The sequence below is a fragment of the Haliotis rufescens genome, unplaced genomic scaffold (assembly GCF_023055435.1).
Source record: "Haliotis rufescens isolate VD_foot unplaced genomic scaffold, xgHalRufe1.0.p SCAF_5, whole genome shotgun sequence".
Lineage (NCBI taxonomy): Eukaryota > Metazoa > Mollusca > Gastropoda > Lepetellida > Haliotidae > Haliotis > Haliotis rufescens.
In genome coordinates this window covers 27270329-27287484 of record NW_025964223.1, presented here as the reverse complement: position 1 = coordinate 27287484, position 17156 = coordinate 27270329, and the positions used below count along the sequence as shown (strand labels likewise).

General features: G+C 40.6%; 1 protein-coding gene across 3 annotated transcripts in view; it reads right to left on the bottom strand.

Annotated features, from left to right (window-relative positions):
* Positions 1–17156, bottom strand: part of LOC124110487 (protein PAT1 homolog 1-like) — a 46200-nt gene that overhangs the window by 14609 nt on the left and 14435 nt on the right. Inside the window, exons 4-16 of one of the 3 annotated variants that reach the window (XM_046469876.2) lie at positions 16742–16858; positions 15211–15279; positions 14546–14683; positions 13331–13654; positions 12278–12398; positions 7200–7337; positions 4990–5083; positions 3759–3845; positions 2875–3109; positions 2231–2357; positions 1955–2118; positions 1746–1813; positions 356–503 (exon numbers count right to left, since the gene is read on the bottom strand). In XM_046469876.2, coding sequence (XP_046325832.2) covers positions 356–503; positions 1746–1813; positions 1955–2118; positions 2231–2357; positions 2875–3109; positions 3759–3845; positions 4990–5083; positions 7200–7337; positions 12278–12398; positions 13331–13654; positions 14546–14683; positions 15211–15279; positions 16742–16858 — 1830 coding nt within the window. The remainder of the gene's footprint in view (positions 1–355; positions 504–1745; positions 1814–1954; positions 2119–2230; positions 2358–2874; positions 3110–3758; positions 3846–4989; positions 5084–7199; positions 7338–12277; positions 12399–13330; positions 13655–14545; positions 14684–15210; positions 15280–16741; positions 16859–17156) is intronic. The other 2 variants (XM_046469886.2, XM_046469884.2) reach the window with 2 other exon arrangements.

Below are 17156 nucleotides of genomic sequence, written 5' to 3'. Positions count from 1 at the left end.
CAAGGGTGCAACCAGATTCTGTTTGGTGCAACTTGGTTTTCACGGCAACATGCACCTGGAGCAAGTTAAATCAAGTTCCTTAAATCAAGGACTGTGTATGGTGGCAATGACCCTTTTTACATAGTGTTCACTGCTAACTGGCTTTAAACAAGTACAGTCAAACACCACTGAGTCATTCTATGATGTGTCGGAACTGACGGTTGGTCCCAACTCATTCCTTCTTTATTCATCATTTTTTGGTTGTGTTGAACTTCGGATAACTAAAAGTATTTACTTAGGTCTCTTCAACTTCAACACAAGGGTGTTTGACTGTTGTAGGTATGACATATTCCATTTTCATTCAGTAAATACTTACAGGATCCAGCAAAGGCAAGACTCTTGAAAGGAGTTTTCTCCCTTTCCTTACAGACATGATTTGAATAAATGTTTCAATGTTATCATCAGCAGACAGGAAGGCAAACAACTGATCTACTTTCTCCCTCCTTTCAAAGACCAGAGGCATCCTGGAAAAAAAGCACTAATTAATTTTAAGGCAACATCATATTGCAAAGTGAGTTACTTGGATGTCAGAAGTCATTTTCCCCGAGACAAGGGAGTTAAATCACTATAGAAGTCCAGTTTCCATCCTTGCCGAACTAGGCTGAAATGATGGGAGTTATATTTCTGCTGGACTAATGAGTCTATCTATAGTCCAATCGAAATCGTGTAACAAAATCTACATCTGGTTTGTAAACTGCCATGCAGATGTTGGTGGAATGCAGGCTTTGCAAAGCATGTGTACTGTCAGCTTAGTGTCAACAGATATTTTCCAAATCTTTTCATGTTTTTAATCAAGATCACAATACAGATCTTGATGATTGATCAGGTCATGTTCATTGAGTGCCACCATTTTGTCTAAAGCAAATGCAACTGACATGTGATATGGAATCCAGACTTCTAAAATGTACAGTCAAATTATTCATATTTATCTCAACTTAGGATCTATTCAGTCCTATAGACCGAGGTCATTACACATGTAAATCTGAAGAGCTTATTAAAAAAGTCACAGAAATGTCCGTAAGTCAGCTTCTCACACCAACAGTCTGTGCCTACATCACACCTACAACCTATGCCTACATCACACCAACAGTCTACTCCTACTACAGTCTACATCACACCAACAAGCTATGCGTACATCACACCAACAGTCTATTCCTACATCACACCAAGTCTACTCCTACATCACACCAACAGTCTACTCCTACATCACACCAACAGTCTACTCCTACATCACACCAACAATCTATGCCTACATCCCACCAACAATCTATCCCTACATCACACCAAGTCTACTCCTACATCACACCAAGTCTACTCCTACATCACACCAACAGTCTTCTCCTACATCACACCAACAATCTACACCTACATCACACCAACAATGTATGCCTACATCACACCAAGTCTACTCCTACATCACACCAACAGTCTACTCCTACATCACACCAACAATCTATGCCTACATCACACCAACAGTCTATGCCTACATCACACCAACAATCTATGCCTACATCACACCAACAGTCTATGCCTACATCACACCAACAATCTATGCCTACATCACACCAGCAGTCTACACCTACATCACACCAACAGTCTACAACTACATCACACCAACAGTCTATGCCTACATCACACCAACAATCTATGCCTACATCACACCAACAGTCTATGCCTACATCACACCAGTCTTTCCCCCTTCGTACCTGCTTTCTTCAGGCAGCGCCAGCAGTTTTTTCTCCAGGTCGTCAATATCAAGCAGGAGGAGAAATCCCTAACCAAAGGAAACAAATATTTCACATTTCTAGATAAACATATGAACAATGTTTAAAAAGTCTCCTAATAATGTTCAACTGACTTTTGACACACAAATAAACTTATTGATTTTTGTAACATAATCTTTCACACAGATTACCTTCTCAATGTCCATGAGCAATTGGCGCACTCGTCGCAGTTCCTTGCTGACGTTTTGAGGGTTATCCTCCTTCGACTGAGCTACATTCTTGGACAGATCAATGATTGTTCGAGGGTTGTGAACACTGGCAGTTGTTAAACGGCCTAATGAACCTTCGAACTGAGCTGGAAAACATAACACATAACAGTTACATAACCATGTGTGGCATATCAACAGTTTGGGAGTTACAGCACATCATCTTACATTTAAGTTCATATTTATTCTTATCTTTCTCACCTGGTGTGTAAGCTTTTGTTTCCACTTTCGCAAGGTTTGGTATGACAAGCTTTGGATCATCATCACTGAACTCCCCATTCTCACGTAACTTCTGTCTCTCCTTAGCTTTCTTCTTTAGTGTATGATACTAAAGAGAGAAATGTGATTAATGTTTCGCTTATAGCAGATCTCCAGATTCTGTTGGCTCTGGAAGTCATCAAGGGTAGGTTTGGGGAAAATGAGCTCCATAACAGCACTTACAGCTTTCATCATCAATACAAATTTGTGTTTAACTATCTGTCGGCTTCTTCTAACATGTAACTTTGGTGTATTCAGAACAAGAACTATTTGGCTAGTGGTATTCTGGAAGGTTACAAAAGCTAGAGCACTCTAGCCAGATTTATTCTGCAAGGTTACAGCTGCTAAAACTATCTAGCCAGTGGTATTATGCATGGTCAGAGCTGCTAGATGTATCTAGCCAATAGTAAACTGACATTGCTTAGCTGACAGATGACACTTGGTCTACCAATCTGACAATGAACTGCTCAGAAACAACAAATGTTTTTTATCGACTGGCAAGACAAGACAAAATGGTCCCAAACAAATTTAATCATCCCACTATTTGCCCCCAAGTCACACCCATGACTCCATACGGTTCATCTTACAGTGTAGTAGTAGTCGTCGAGGTAGGGGTTATCAGTCTGCAGCTGCATCAGCTGTATCTTGATGATCCAGTCCTTTTCCTTCTGTGTCATCAGGCCGTCGTAGCTGTCTTCGTGGGACTCATCCATGTCCTGCTCCATGAAGTCCTCGTGATGTTGCCTGCTGCGATTGTCACTGAAGTAGCGATTGGGATTGTTGTTGTTCTGGCCATGGGGGTGCCCCGGATTCTTGTGGTAACTACAAATACAACAACATTTGCCATTGTTGAAGTAAAAGTTGCTGTAGTAATTTGATGTTTCTCCGGAATGCAACATCATGACCTTAACGATGACCTTGACTTTTGATATACATGGCACATATATTTTTGTAAAGATACATACATCCGTAAAGTTTCTGTCAAGGTAACCATGCCTCAGAAACTGACTATCATATGACCTTGACTCATGAGATTTTGTTTGTTTAACGCCGCACTCAGCAATATTCCAGCTATATGACGGGGTCTGTGAATAATCGAGTCTGGACCAGACAATCCAGCAATTGACATCATGAGCATCGATCCAGGCAATTGAGATGACATGCATCAACCAAGTCAGCGAGCCTGACAATGCTAGAGAAGGTACATACCAAGTTTAATGATAAATGCATGAATATGATTTTAGAAAGCGTAACCACAAACTTTGTGGCGAGTTTTTTCTACCACGTGATCTAATTCTATGACCTCTTCATGACATGTACCGAAGTAATCCCCAAGAATCATTTGGTAGAAGTTAATGGCAGAATAATCTCTGAATGTCACATTTCAACAAAACCTTATAGCACAGGGTTGTTAGTAATCCAGGAAGGATTGTTTATTCCTGAAAGATGATGGACACATTGTGGAACTCACTAATTGTTTGGATGATATGGTCCTCCCCTGCCTGGACGGGGGCCTCTCATACCATGAGGGTCTGACATTGGTGAATGATGGGGGAACCTGGAATATTCAACACAAACAATTCTTCAAAGTTCCTTCTTGAAACAATAGCAGGGTATGTTTTCATTCTGTTTAACAACCTGCACCAGATGCAACCAAGAGAATCAGGTTGCACCACCAAAATATGGGCTGCACCATTCTATCATAAATTGAAACACTGTATTTTCAGTCATTTGAATAATAAATAAATTCAAAGACAATAAACTTGAGAATGTACTGGAGTATTTTATTTTGGTGAAATCTGTATATGGCTTTTCATATCTTGATACCCAGTTACCACCCTAACAGAAGCAGATGATTACCACTCTGGTGAAACCTAAGAGAACTGGCAAACCAAGTACAAGATCAGGGAAATCAGGTCGATTCTCAGACTTCGAACCCATGTCCATAGGTTTCTGACAAACCTATGGTATACCGCAGATGACTTAGGCACCTGTACCCCTCTTCACTTAGTGTGATATCAATTTGTCACAGCTATTCAAATGTAACCCTCAATATGCTACATGCAAGTTAATTGCTATTTGTTTCTTGTTTAACGTCACACTCAATATTCCAGCTAAATGATGACTTATGTAGCGATGTACATACATGTGTGTGTGTGTGTGTGTGTGTGTGTGTGTGTGTGTGTGTGTGTGTGTGTGTGTGTGTGTGTGTGTGTGTGTGTGTGTGTGTGTGTGTGTGTGTGTGTGTGTGTGTGAGAGAACTTCTCCGGACTAGTGCCGGTTTTATGGTGCTAGCATACTGAGATACTATGCTGCAGTTTAACATGAATACTCCACTCAGACACAGCATATACTGACTCTGAACCGAGCAGACCTTGTTTAAGCCCCTTAATGCCAAGCGGCAGGCAGGGTAACAACAAGTACCAGCTTTTAATGTATGAGGCGACTGGGGATCACATCCCGGACCTTCCACTCTCTGGGCGGATGCTCTACTCCTAGACCACGGAGGCGGTCCGTGCACCTAGGACTCAGTCACACAAATATGTTATAGAACTTCAGCTAACTGAGCATGCAATGAACAAAATTGAGCATAAATGTCAAGGGGTTCTTGCAATGACCTAAACATTTGGAGGGTCCCTGAGCTAAAATACTGGGATTTTTTACTTTCGACCAGTACTGGGACGACTGCTGCAGGAACTTACCTCTGGCCTGGACTGCCCATTGGACAAAAGGGCATGGGAACACGGTGACCTCTTTGTATTATGATGGGGCTCGTGAACGATCGGTTTGCATTTCCTGAAAGACATATTATTCCACCTTGAAAATAATCCAATCAGTAACTATGGCAATTGGACATGTTAACATCATCACCCTGACAGTGAGGTAAAACTTAACTCTCTTCTGTTAAACAATGGCACCTTGGAGCAAACAATTTTGTTCACTAACATATGCCTTAACATATGATTGAGAAACAAGCTGGAAGCATAACTATCATTTCCATTTAGGAGCTATATTTTACAGCAATAGTCAATAATAGTTTAAGGCCAACAAAAATATTTTAAAAACTTGCGGCAGGGGAAACAGCCTTTTTCGTCATCTGTAATTACTTGGGGAAAAAAAAATAATTTGAGGTGGAGTGTACGGTAGTGCGTGAGTTAGGTATTGACAATAACACTGCTCCAGTTAGATCACGCTGTGTCAGTTTAATGTGGGAGGAAAGGCCAAAGTGATGCAGGTCATGTTTACCACTTTGGTGAAACCCACCAGCATGAGTATGGTGCTGACAAACCTAGAAACGTAATCGAGGTGAACCGGGATTCGAACCCACTACTATGAGTTTCTGGCTTACTAAAGGGCGCAACTCTACAAAGCAAATTGTAGAGCCTTAGATGACTGGGCCAGCCGTGCCCTTGTGTTTGGTAGTGAGATGAAAATCTAAAAACATTAAGCATGAATATGGTCTAATGTATGGATGACCACTGGATTGCACTTAGAGTATTACATAATCTGGGCTTAATCTAAGTGTCCAGGTGCCATTAATTCTGTGCACACATGTTAACTACTGTGCTAAACTTTCAACTTGCTTAAAGAAAAATATTAAGTCTTTCAAAACATAATTAATTCCATTTGTTGATGTGCTAATGAACAGTGATAATTCAGAAAAAGTGTAACTTGAACATCCAGGGTTTTGCACACTGTTGTAGGTATGTAAGTATATACATACGATGGAGACCATGAAGATGAATTATTAATATAGAGGATTGGATCTTCATGCCACAAGTCATCTCATGCATCAAAACTGGAATGTATCATATTAAAACAGAGACACAGTTGGTATTTATTCTACAGAAAGGATGAATCATACTTCTCTTGGTCATAATAATACTGTTTCTGATTCAATGTTTACAGGGAGTAACAGCAATCCATTTCAGCAAGGATGTCAGCGTTAGAAATTGGCACTAAAGTACTCACGGAAATGCAAAAAAACTTTTTTCGATCTCAGATTTTAAATAAATGCAGTTAATATACAAAATATATAAATATTCAAACAACTCAATTAGTACTAATTGGGCCTTTGCACAAATACAGCGTATCAAAGGTTTTTATGTCTTTTTACACGTAAAAGTGAGTAAAAATATGAACAAAACAGACTATTGTGAAACTGAGCATAACCAGGTGTTAGTAAATCAAAGTGAATGTCCATGACTTATGACACCTTGACGACAGGTGAAAACAGGTGCTTGAAACCCACGTGCATGTGATTTGTCAGTGGTTAGTGATTTGTGAGTGGCATTGTGGGATAGTGAATCATTGTCAAAATATCAGAACGTAAAAAGTAACATATTCCCTTCGCAAACAACTTACATATTTTTATTTTTGTTTTGATAACTTTTTTTCCAGGCTAATTTGCATAATGCCTATAGCCTGTTTCTGCCATGTCAATTTGGACTTAGTTTTATTTTTGAATGTTGAAAGTGCCTACAAATTATCTCCTGTAAAGTTCATTTTGTTTTGAGCACCGAGATAAAACTAGCAAATCCAGAGTAGTACTTTTCCAGTTGTTTTGTTATTTCGCATTTACATCTACGTAATGCTTTGTGTCGATTATTAAATCCAGCAAAACCGGGGTTTTTTCATTTCCATGAGAACTTTAGTCCTATAGTCCTTGCCAAACTGCCCAATATCATAAGGACTAGAAGAAAGTAGCCATATTTAGGGTTATTGCTATATGTTATCATTATAAGGACTAGTGGACTAAAACTGTTAGTTTCTATCCCTGGAGGTAATATAGTTTTCTGTGACACTGAACACATGGTTTTCTACATTCTCCTAGCCCTTAAAAACTTTTACAAATGATATGCCTTACTGGGCAAGCATTAATTTGCGTGTATCAAGTACTGATGAAACCTACCCATGTAGATGGCAGCAGGGCTGTTGTAGGGTGACATGAACCTGGCTTGCACAGGGGACGGAGTTCTATGTATTGGGGTACCACAAAGTTGGGGAGGGGTAGGGGAGATGGACCGGGCAAGTGGGGACGATGACATGCCTGTAACAAGACACACACACTGACAACACATTCAACACGACCAAATTTCTCATGACAAAATGTGACATACTACATGTCATTAAAATCAGATTTTACTTCTCTACCTCTAAACAATGAACTGAGGACAACAGGTCACGTCAGAACGACCTTTCGCAAACTTTGACGGACCAATGAAAGTATTGATTCAACATTTGAAAACTGAACAAAAGAAAATTTGGGAATGTCTGATAGACTGCCAAGATTGTATGGCAGTACTTTCGACAGGCTATGAAAAGTCTCTTCTGTTATGTTTATCTCACGCAACTGCCTTTTGGAATACCCCGTGTTTACCTTTGAGAGGCTGCGCGAACAGAAAACACATTCCAACTGTCACTTTCCTGATCTGGTAAGCGATACTTTGGTTGGACAAATGAAAGGTCGTTTTGACATGACCCATAATGGGATGGCTTCAGTTCTTTGTTTAGCAGTTGCGAGAACTAAGATTTCAATGAGACTGGACATGCCAATAATTAGGAGATAAACCTATTCTGTTTTAAGTTTTAAGGTGGTTCATCACTGACAAAGCACAGCTTAATGTCATTTAAAACAGAAAATGTTGGCATGAGGTTCTAAAACTAGTAAAATCTAGATATTTTTTTATTTGTATATATCATGCATTGCTCCTTAATGCATTTACTGATTGTTCTCGACAGAAAGAAGAGCTGTGTGAGGTCTTGCTGAAGAAAAAGTTATTCCAACTGGTTGCGTGGCTAATCCCATCACACAGCTCCCACGTGGCCACGGAAGTGATGACATCCCGCTTCATCACATTACTGCAAGGTCGTGGCATCTGCAGACATTGAGGGGAGGCAGCTCTGTGAGAGGTGGGCCACTTTAGACAAAGTAATCCAGGATAAGTATACAAACATAAAAACTATCTAGATTTTACTAGTTTTTTGAACTTATCCTGCATTACTCCTTAATGCATCTTTATCGGACGGTATGGCATAGGGCATACCTTCAGATGAGGGATCTCAGTGAAAAGAAACTCCAGTACTTCACAGCAGACGTTGAGTGCAGATCTGTAACTACTTCGAACAATCCTGTCTGCAGACAGTACGAGAGTATGAGTATGTCCTTCTTAAAAGCAGCAAGAGAAATAAGTGTGTGCTCAAGTCTAGGAACTGATTCACCAAGCCAAACTGCTGGTTAGCAGAATCAACCCCCTGTTGGGTGTGTGAAAACTGCATGAGTCAGGTAAGGCTGGCTGTGGACAGGAGCCTTTGACATCTTCCAAGGCTACGATTCTCAGGTAGTGGCTTGCGAAGACAGTGTCAGACCTCCAAAAGCATCCTTCTATGATGGTTGTCACAGAGCAATTACTTTTCAGAGCCATCTGATCACATGAGGATTGTTAGCTCTATTTGGATCAAGGTTGACGATATCATAGGCCTGAAGGATGATGGCATGCAACAATAATGATATGGTGCTGCAGCTTTAGTCGTGGAGGTCTAAAAGGCGGGAATAAACATGCATTTCCGAGCACCATGCAGACAGAATCTTGGAGAAGACAGACGTGCAAAGGGCACAACAGAAGTTCCTTGTCGCCTTCGGTTCCATCATTCGATGATGTCAAAGGTGTTATGGAGAAGGACTGGTTGAGTTGATTCTCGGCAATGAAATCCCATCACAGCCCAAGGTGAACAGCTCTGTGTGTAGCATGCTCAAAGCGTTTGCGGGTAATGTCGAGAGTGTTAAGCTCTCTAACCCTTGCCACCTTGGCCAGTGCCAATAAGATGATCATCTCCTTGTTGAAGTTATAAAATCATGTTGTGTGAAGAGGCTCGAACAAGGAAGCATGCAAACAGAAGTACGACATTCTAATCCCATGCAGGAGGGCAAGACTTGGCCTTCTGATTTTCAAGACGCAATGAGTGTCATAGCGCTTGTAGTTCCGGGATCTTGGTCATTATCTTATATTCCGGATCTGCCAACACCAAATTGAGAGTCACCAAAATAGGCAGTAATGGTGCTGCCTTTCAGGTGTTGCTTGGTCCGCAGATAAAGGAGGTATTCAGCCAAGAATTGAGGTGACGCAGTAGTGGGGTCCTGATCCTTTCCTTCACAAAAGGTTCCATAGGAGTGAGTGTGTGAGTGAGTATGGTTTTACGAGGCTTTTAGCAATATTCTAGCAATATCATGGCAAGGGACACACATTGAAATGAGCTTCACACATTGTACCCATGTCGGGAATCGAACCCGGGTCTTCAGCTTGACGAGCCGTTCCATAGGAAAGCCACTATCATCATGAAGGTCTCGGGTTGAAGGTCAATGTACCACAGCAATGGTCTTAACTGCCCATGCTGAATAGCCTCAAGCTCTCTTAAGATGAGTCAGGTGTGCATATGAGACCTGCTTGGCGTTGGATGTGGTAACCTGTGCAGACGGATGTGTAGGTTGAACCACCCCGGTAGAGGAAGTGGATGGCTTCCTGAAAGACTGAGGTCTAAGGACCACCCTCTCGCCGGTCACCAAGATGCGATCACAATGAGAACGAGGATCTTGGGTGCCCTGATCTTCTGCATCACCCTGGGAAGAAGTTGGTTGTTGGTTATGGGAGGTGGAAAAGCGTATGCTCTTAGCTTTTCCTATGGGATGCTGAATAGCAAAAGGCAACAATTCAGCATGTGTCTGATAGATGTGGAAAGTTTCATCCAGAGTCAAACCCTACCCTTATTTTTTGCTAAGTCCAACTTGTTGCCATGGAAACGTAAAAGATAAAAATAAGTGCTAAATATCAAAAGGCACCAGTTCAGTATGTGCCTAGTAGACATGCAAAGTTTTGTAAGAAAGTATTTCACGGTTTTTGAGTTGTGCTCCAGAAACGAACACCACCCTTATAGAACCTAAGTACAACTTGTTGCCATGGAAACGTAAAAAAAAAATATCAAAATTTCTAAAATTCCTAAATAGCAAAAGGCATCAGTTCAGTATATGTCTGATAGACATGCAAAGTTTTGTTAGAAAGTATTGAATGGGTTTTGAGTTGTGCTCCAGAAACGAACACCACCCTTATAGAACCTAAGTACAACTTGTTGCCATGGAAACGTAAAAAAAAATATCAAAATTTCTAAAATTCCTAAATAGCAAAAGGCACCAGTTCAGCATGAGTCTGATAGACATGCAAAGTTTCGTAAAGAAATACTTATTTTTCTGAGTTATGCTCCAGAAACGTTTTTGGGACGCGCGCACAGACGCACGTACACACAGACGGACGGAACCCGTTTGTATATCCCAAGCCAACATCGTTGGGGCGGGGGATAATGAAGCAAAAGGTGTCATCACAACGTGTTCCCACGATTGTGTGTGTATGTAATATCCTAAATCCCAGAACACAGGTTAATTCTAAATGGCTTATTGGAACAACTATATGCCTGATACACACTGACAAAAAGCCACAATCAAGTGTTAAATCTTAAGAGCATATGTAATATATGAAGACACAAACCATAAAGGTAGGATATAGTTCATATAAAATAATAGTGTAATAAAACGCAAAGTATTGTAATAGATACAGATGAGAGCTCAAAACAGGTGACTGTTCTCTCTGAGTGGCAGTAGTCATGTGTTAATACATGATGCCATCACTACGGTGGTCACGTGGGAGCTGTGTAATGAGATTAGCCACACAACCAGTTGGAACACCTTCAGCAAGGCCTCACACAGCTCTTCCTTCTGCCCAAAACAGCGAATGTTAAGGAGTAATGCAGGGTAAGTTAAAAAATGTAACATTTAGCAGTGTTTCATCAACGATGAACTATCCTAAAATTTAAAAACAGAGTAGGTTTACCTCCATTGTACCATGACTTCAAATTAAGTAAAATTACCAATCAAAACCAATTAGATCACCCTTCAATGTTATGGTCGACTACTCCTTAGTACTACAAATCTGATATTAACCAAGTCTTGAAGTTCCTCAGATCTTTTACTTCGATTCCACACCTCTCAGTCACAATTGACAAAAACTACATGAAATGAAATTTCTCATCGGCCAATCAGATTGGTTGGTTGATTTGTTGTTTTACGCCAGCTATATGATGGTGGTCTGTAAATAATCGAGCCTGGACCAGAAAATCCAGTGATTAATATCATGAGCATCGATCCACGCAATTGGGAATCGATGACATGCATCAACCAAGTCAGCGAGCCTGACCACCCGATCCCGTTAGTCGCCTTTTACGACAAGCATAGTCGCCTGTTACGGCAAGCATTGGTTGCTGAAGACCTATTCTACCCCGGATCTTCACAGGTCCGGCAAATCAGAATGTAGGCTTTTAAATTCTCAGTTTTAACAAATCAAAGATTTCAAGCAGCATATTACTGTCTAACATGTCCAAGGCAGAAGTTTGACAATGAAGCCCAAATTTATTAGAATTAGAAATTGGCTGAAGAAACCTACACATCCACACAGGGCCAACAAATCTGAGTGAAAGCCTGAGAGTTTTGAGACCTTCAAAATACTATATGTTCTATTTGTCATGAACATGAACGAAATATTCCATCAAAATGTCCACTTTGTCAGACTGTTTCCTTAAAGATGACATGCCATAACATTGTTCCACAACCAAAGCATATATTAATCTACAAATGCACACTATACAAGATATACTACACACATGCAACGTCCACTACATGATCATTCACTGGCTACCCAGGTAAAGATTACCATTAGGATAAGTGTTAACATGCAACATGTATACTTCTAACTATGTATTTAATATGAATCACAACATTAAAATAAAAAAACAATGACAGAAATGCACTTTCCTAAAATCACCTGATCAGAAATTATCAAGTAAATATTCATTCATACCAGCAAAAACCTTACCAAAAAAAACCCCCAATGGTTTTCACAACAGTCACTTCACAAAGAGTGAAGAAACGTAAACAGCTCAACCTACCCATAAAGCCCTGGCCTGGTGAGTGCCCTCCAAGGGGCGGGGTCATTGATCGTTGGTGGAGGGGTGACACGCGTCCGTCATGAGAACGGGAGACCGGCACCGGGCTGAAACCCGGCGGTGGCTGAAACAAGTTACCTCCCATGTTCAGGTGAAATAGATAGGAGTTGCCAATGGTGCTGCAGAGATCTGAACCTTTATTAAGAATCACAATGACTGCAAGTCAAATCAGGGCATATAAATATATGCTTACAAAACAAGACACAAAAAACCCTGGGCCTAATTAAAAATCATAAGGACTTGTCAAATGCTGTTGAACACCCTAATCAAACATAATTTTAAACCAGTAAACTAATTTGTCTAGGGCTAGGGAATTATAAGATCAAGTTATTTCTAAGTGGTGTGCATGACTTGTTCAAAACATACCCACCAGTCCTACACTATGGGCACAAGAATACATGGTTATCGACACTGATATCATGATACTTTAGTGGAGATACAATGCAATGATAATAGGATATGTTGAAAAGTGCCTTCAGTGACAACACACCACATACACTAGTATTGATAATACACCAAACTGAGGTCCAGATAAGCTGTGTATTTGCGTAAAATATGCAAAATATATCACCATTGCGCAATGAATTTTAGTTGATTGTCTACAAATATATATGCAATACCGTATTTCCGGAAAATCAGCATAACAACCCAGTGATCCTTTTCAACTTGCGAACATGATCTTAATTTACTAATCAAAAATGAAGGCATCATACATGAACTGTACCCCAGTGAATAATGTCTCAGCCGTATATATGGCTGTTATGAGTTGATATGAAATGTTACACACTTGGGGCAGCACCTGAACTGATACACTTAAAAAGGGACCTGAAACAACATTTTTAACAGGATAATTTCTAAACGAGTCACAAACACATCAGTATTTACAATTGGCATATACAGATTATACATCTCAAGCTTTCATTTCAGGAAGTCATTTTATCTGTATGTGACATTGCTATGACGTGAATAACATCACACCTCCTCTACCGACCTTACCTGTGATAAGTTTGGCATCATGGGACCAAGTGGTCTACAGATGGGTTGGATGGGTACTGGCATGGAGAAAGGGGACTTGTGATCTGGAAAGGTGGAGACACTGCCAGGGGTGGCAATTGTTCTCTTCACAGGATGTCGGTTCGGTGGGGACTCTCCTCTCATCTGGCGCTCCAACTCCTCTGCCGTCATCACCGTGGGAGTCTTCTTCTTCAGCAGCTGGTTCTCGATCTCTGCCAGTGTTTGGGCACTTGAAGGAACTATGGGAGACTGGGGAGCAGGCAGGATGCCTGACACACGAGGCTTGGCTTGGATAACTGATGGTTTCTGTAAGTCACATTCAACACACTTAGGATTGATTTGGTTGGTTGGTTAATGCCGCGCTCAGCAATATACCAGCTATATGACGGTGGTCTGTAAATAATCGAGTCTGGACCAGAAAATCCAGGGATTAATATCATGAGCATTGATCCACGCAATTGGGATCGATGACATGCATCAACCAAGTCAGCAAGCCTGACCACCCGATCATGTTAGTCGCTTTTTTCGACAAGCATAGTCATCTTTTACGGCAAGCATGGGTTGCTGAAGACTTATTCTACCCCAGAATCTTCACGGGTCTCTTAGGATTGAATATACTAGCATACCTGTTCTATATTTCATATGTTGTGATGTGTGATGAGGAATATATCTCCATACATATCCATGTTTGACATGACTTAATGACTCAGTGTGCTATTCACAACACTATTACCAAGATGACAAGGAAATCATGGCAACTTGTTAATCAAATCAATATTGTCAAGCTACAAAACAAAACAAACAAATCCTTCCACAAAGCAATGTTGACCTAAAATCCACTTATATCATCAACCCCTACAACAGTTGTATCAAGATGGTTTGGGACATTGTGCCCAAGTAACTGATCACAAATGGTCTTTCCTGGAAAGTCATACATCTGTGGCATCCACTGAGGGCAAATATGCACCATCTAAGATGCTGTATGACCAGAAGAGTAGCCAACTGTTGGCTCCCTGTAGAACCTATCAGGACTAATCAAATTTAACCAGTGGTTGATAGAATAAGCAGCAGGGCACAAAGACACACAATCAACCAGAACATGCTTTGTAAACCTCTGCCAAATCTGACCATAAAGAGCTGATGGGGACCTGTTCTACCTGCCATTGGGTGACCAGAACGAGCTACAGAACAACTTACACTGGAAGTCTGGGTAGGACTTCCTGTCCCTGCCCCCTTGGCAAAGTCAAACAGAGCCTGCAGGTTGTTGTTCACAGGTTTTGAGAACGGTGAGTCACGGGCCGGTGAACCCCATATGTTCTTGCTGGTGGGGGATACCTGGAAGTGGTCACATGTACACATGAACAGAAACAGGTAACTACAAACAGAAAGAGCAGGGTCTACTAGGTGCTACGATGAACGTAACTCCCATACTTTTATATAGACTTTTGATGGCTTCGTGCAAGTGGGCCCAGAACAGTGTTCAACCGTGTTTTAACATGATGATGCTACCTAAAGATGAACAATCAAACTTCATTTTTCAGTTAGTATTTTAGTGTTATTAGTGATTCAGAAACGAACATATTAAACCTTCAGTGTGCATCAATGAAAATGTAAACAATCCTACCATAACAGCAGGCACTACATTCCTACTAGAACATGTGGAGCACAGTTTTGAGAATACAAATTTTAACAGGAGTGGAGCTATGCTCAGGAAACAAATCATCATAATGATCAACTGATGGCTGAAAGATATCACCAATCTTCTATGCTGCAGAGAGTAGCTATCTAAATATCCTGATGATTTAACCAAACTGATCCCTTTGACAACACTGAAGACTGCAGATATTGTGTTCAGTCCTTACCAAGTGTTCTGTGTCTAGGAAAGCTGGTGGGGAAGATGGTCCAAACAGCTTGTCAAGATTAGTTTCTTTCTGCAATCAAGAAACACCATAAAATTCCTAAAAAAAAAATAGCCATGGCTTTCGAGCTTTCTTTTCATTCTAAGTTTGCTTGCTACAGTAATGTTATTTACAGGATCTGTGATAGACCCACACTTGCTCAACCATGTGCCTACTCATACGTCATGAAACAGCCACGCTATCTTCCCAAGGCAAGAGTGTCCACTAGCCTGTAACAAAACCTAGTTTCACCCTTGCCTACTTTTCTGTGCTAAAATATGAGAGGATTATCGTATGTATATCGACAGACCAATTAGGCAGAATTTTACAAAATCAACATCCTGGTTCCCAAAATGTGGTCAATGTTGTTCTAAAATTATTCTAAAAATTGTGCGAAAGACAAAGATTTAAAAAAAAAAATTTAAATCAAGTCTGGACCAGACAATCTAGTGACTGACATCATGAGCACTGATCCACACAATTGGGATATGATGACATGCATCAATGAAGTCAGCAAGCCTGACCACCTGATCCTGTAAGTCGCCTCTTACGATAAGCATAGTTGCCTTTTACAGCAAGCCTGGGTTGCTGAAGACCTATTATAACCTGTATCTTCATGGGTTAATTTTCAATCTACTCACCCCAAGTACTTATATATATTTGAGTGCAAACTGCATTGTTTCTTAACTTACACGACTGAACACTTATTGCAGCAATCAATTCTGTGCTGTTTTAGAATGACCCCTGCTGAGCGTGCCATGTTACTGCGATGCAGTGTTACTTGACACTATGATACCATGAGCGTCTGTTATCGTAAGAGTGAAATGAAGCAGTAATAAGTATCTTTACTGTGGTAATCTGTCATTTTGTTTGTCCGCCAAGGATGAAATCTCAAATCTTTTTGTTATCTGATTGAACAGGTTGTCTGCTATGGCATTCATCTTTGTGAAGCCATTACGAAATAAGAACAGCTATCTGATACAATATCATCACAATGGACACAACTCGTTTTCTACACAGGGCGGTGCCACAATCTATCCAAGAAAGGAAGGCTGGAAAAAGCAAGGGTGGAAACTAGGCATTGACATACATAGTGGACACTCTTGACGTGGGAAGATGCAGTCACACATTATACAATTAGCTATGTTTTCAGATACAGATCAATTTCAATGTTTTCATAAGTACTAAAAAAATTCATTTCTGTATTAACTAGTTAGTTGAAACAGAACAGAACATATGAACAAGAAAGTTGTAACACAACATTATTGACACTTGACAAAGTGTGTGGCATCAGAGTGGGGTCAGATACTATCTAGCAAGAACTTGTTTACATGTGAGATTCAAGTCTTGTAATTGTACATCACTCCCCAGTACTCAAAGTATGGAAACGACACACTGCAGCACTGTGACAATTGTAGTTGATAGTGATATTTCAACAGGTGCTTGTGTGTGAGTCACAGTGACAAGTGAATGACAAATGATTGTGATAACCTACATGAGATGAGAATGGTATGGCAGCACTTCCAGACACATTGACAATGGCTGGGTCAACGAGGTGGCGCTCCTCCTCTTCATCCAACACCAGGTGGTTGATGCTCTGTTCCATGATCTCCTGGGGACAAGAAAGTGAAGAATATTACACAGGAACATTATCATAATGAGGTGCTTGAAGCAGCCCTTCAACACCATTTCCAGAAGGCCCCCAAAATCATTACATACCACCATGTCTATTACAAACTAAATACAGATTAAAGTACCTTGAGGAACATACATGCAATTGTAGGGGAACATTCTTCTTATAAATGCAGAGCAACTGAAAGAGTCCCATGACACTAGCTACCTAATAACCTTGACTCTCCATTTCAGCCAATTACATGTTTGCTCATTGCTAGTTGGAAAAATGGTTCCTA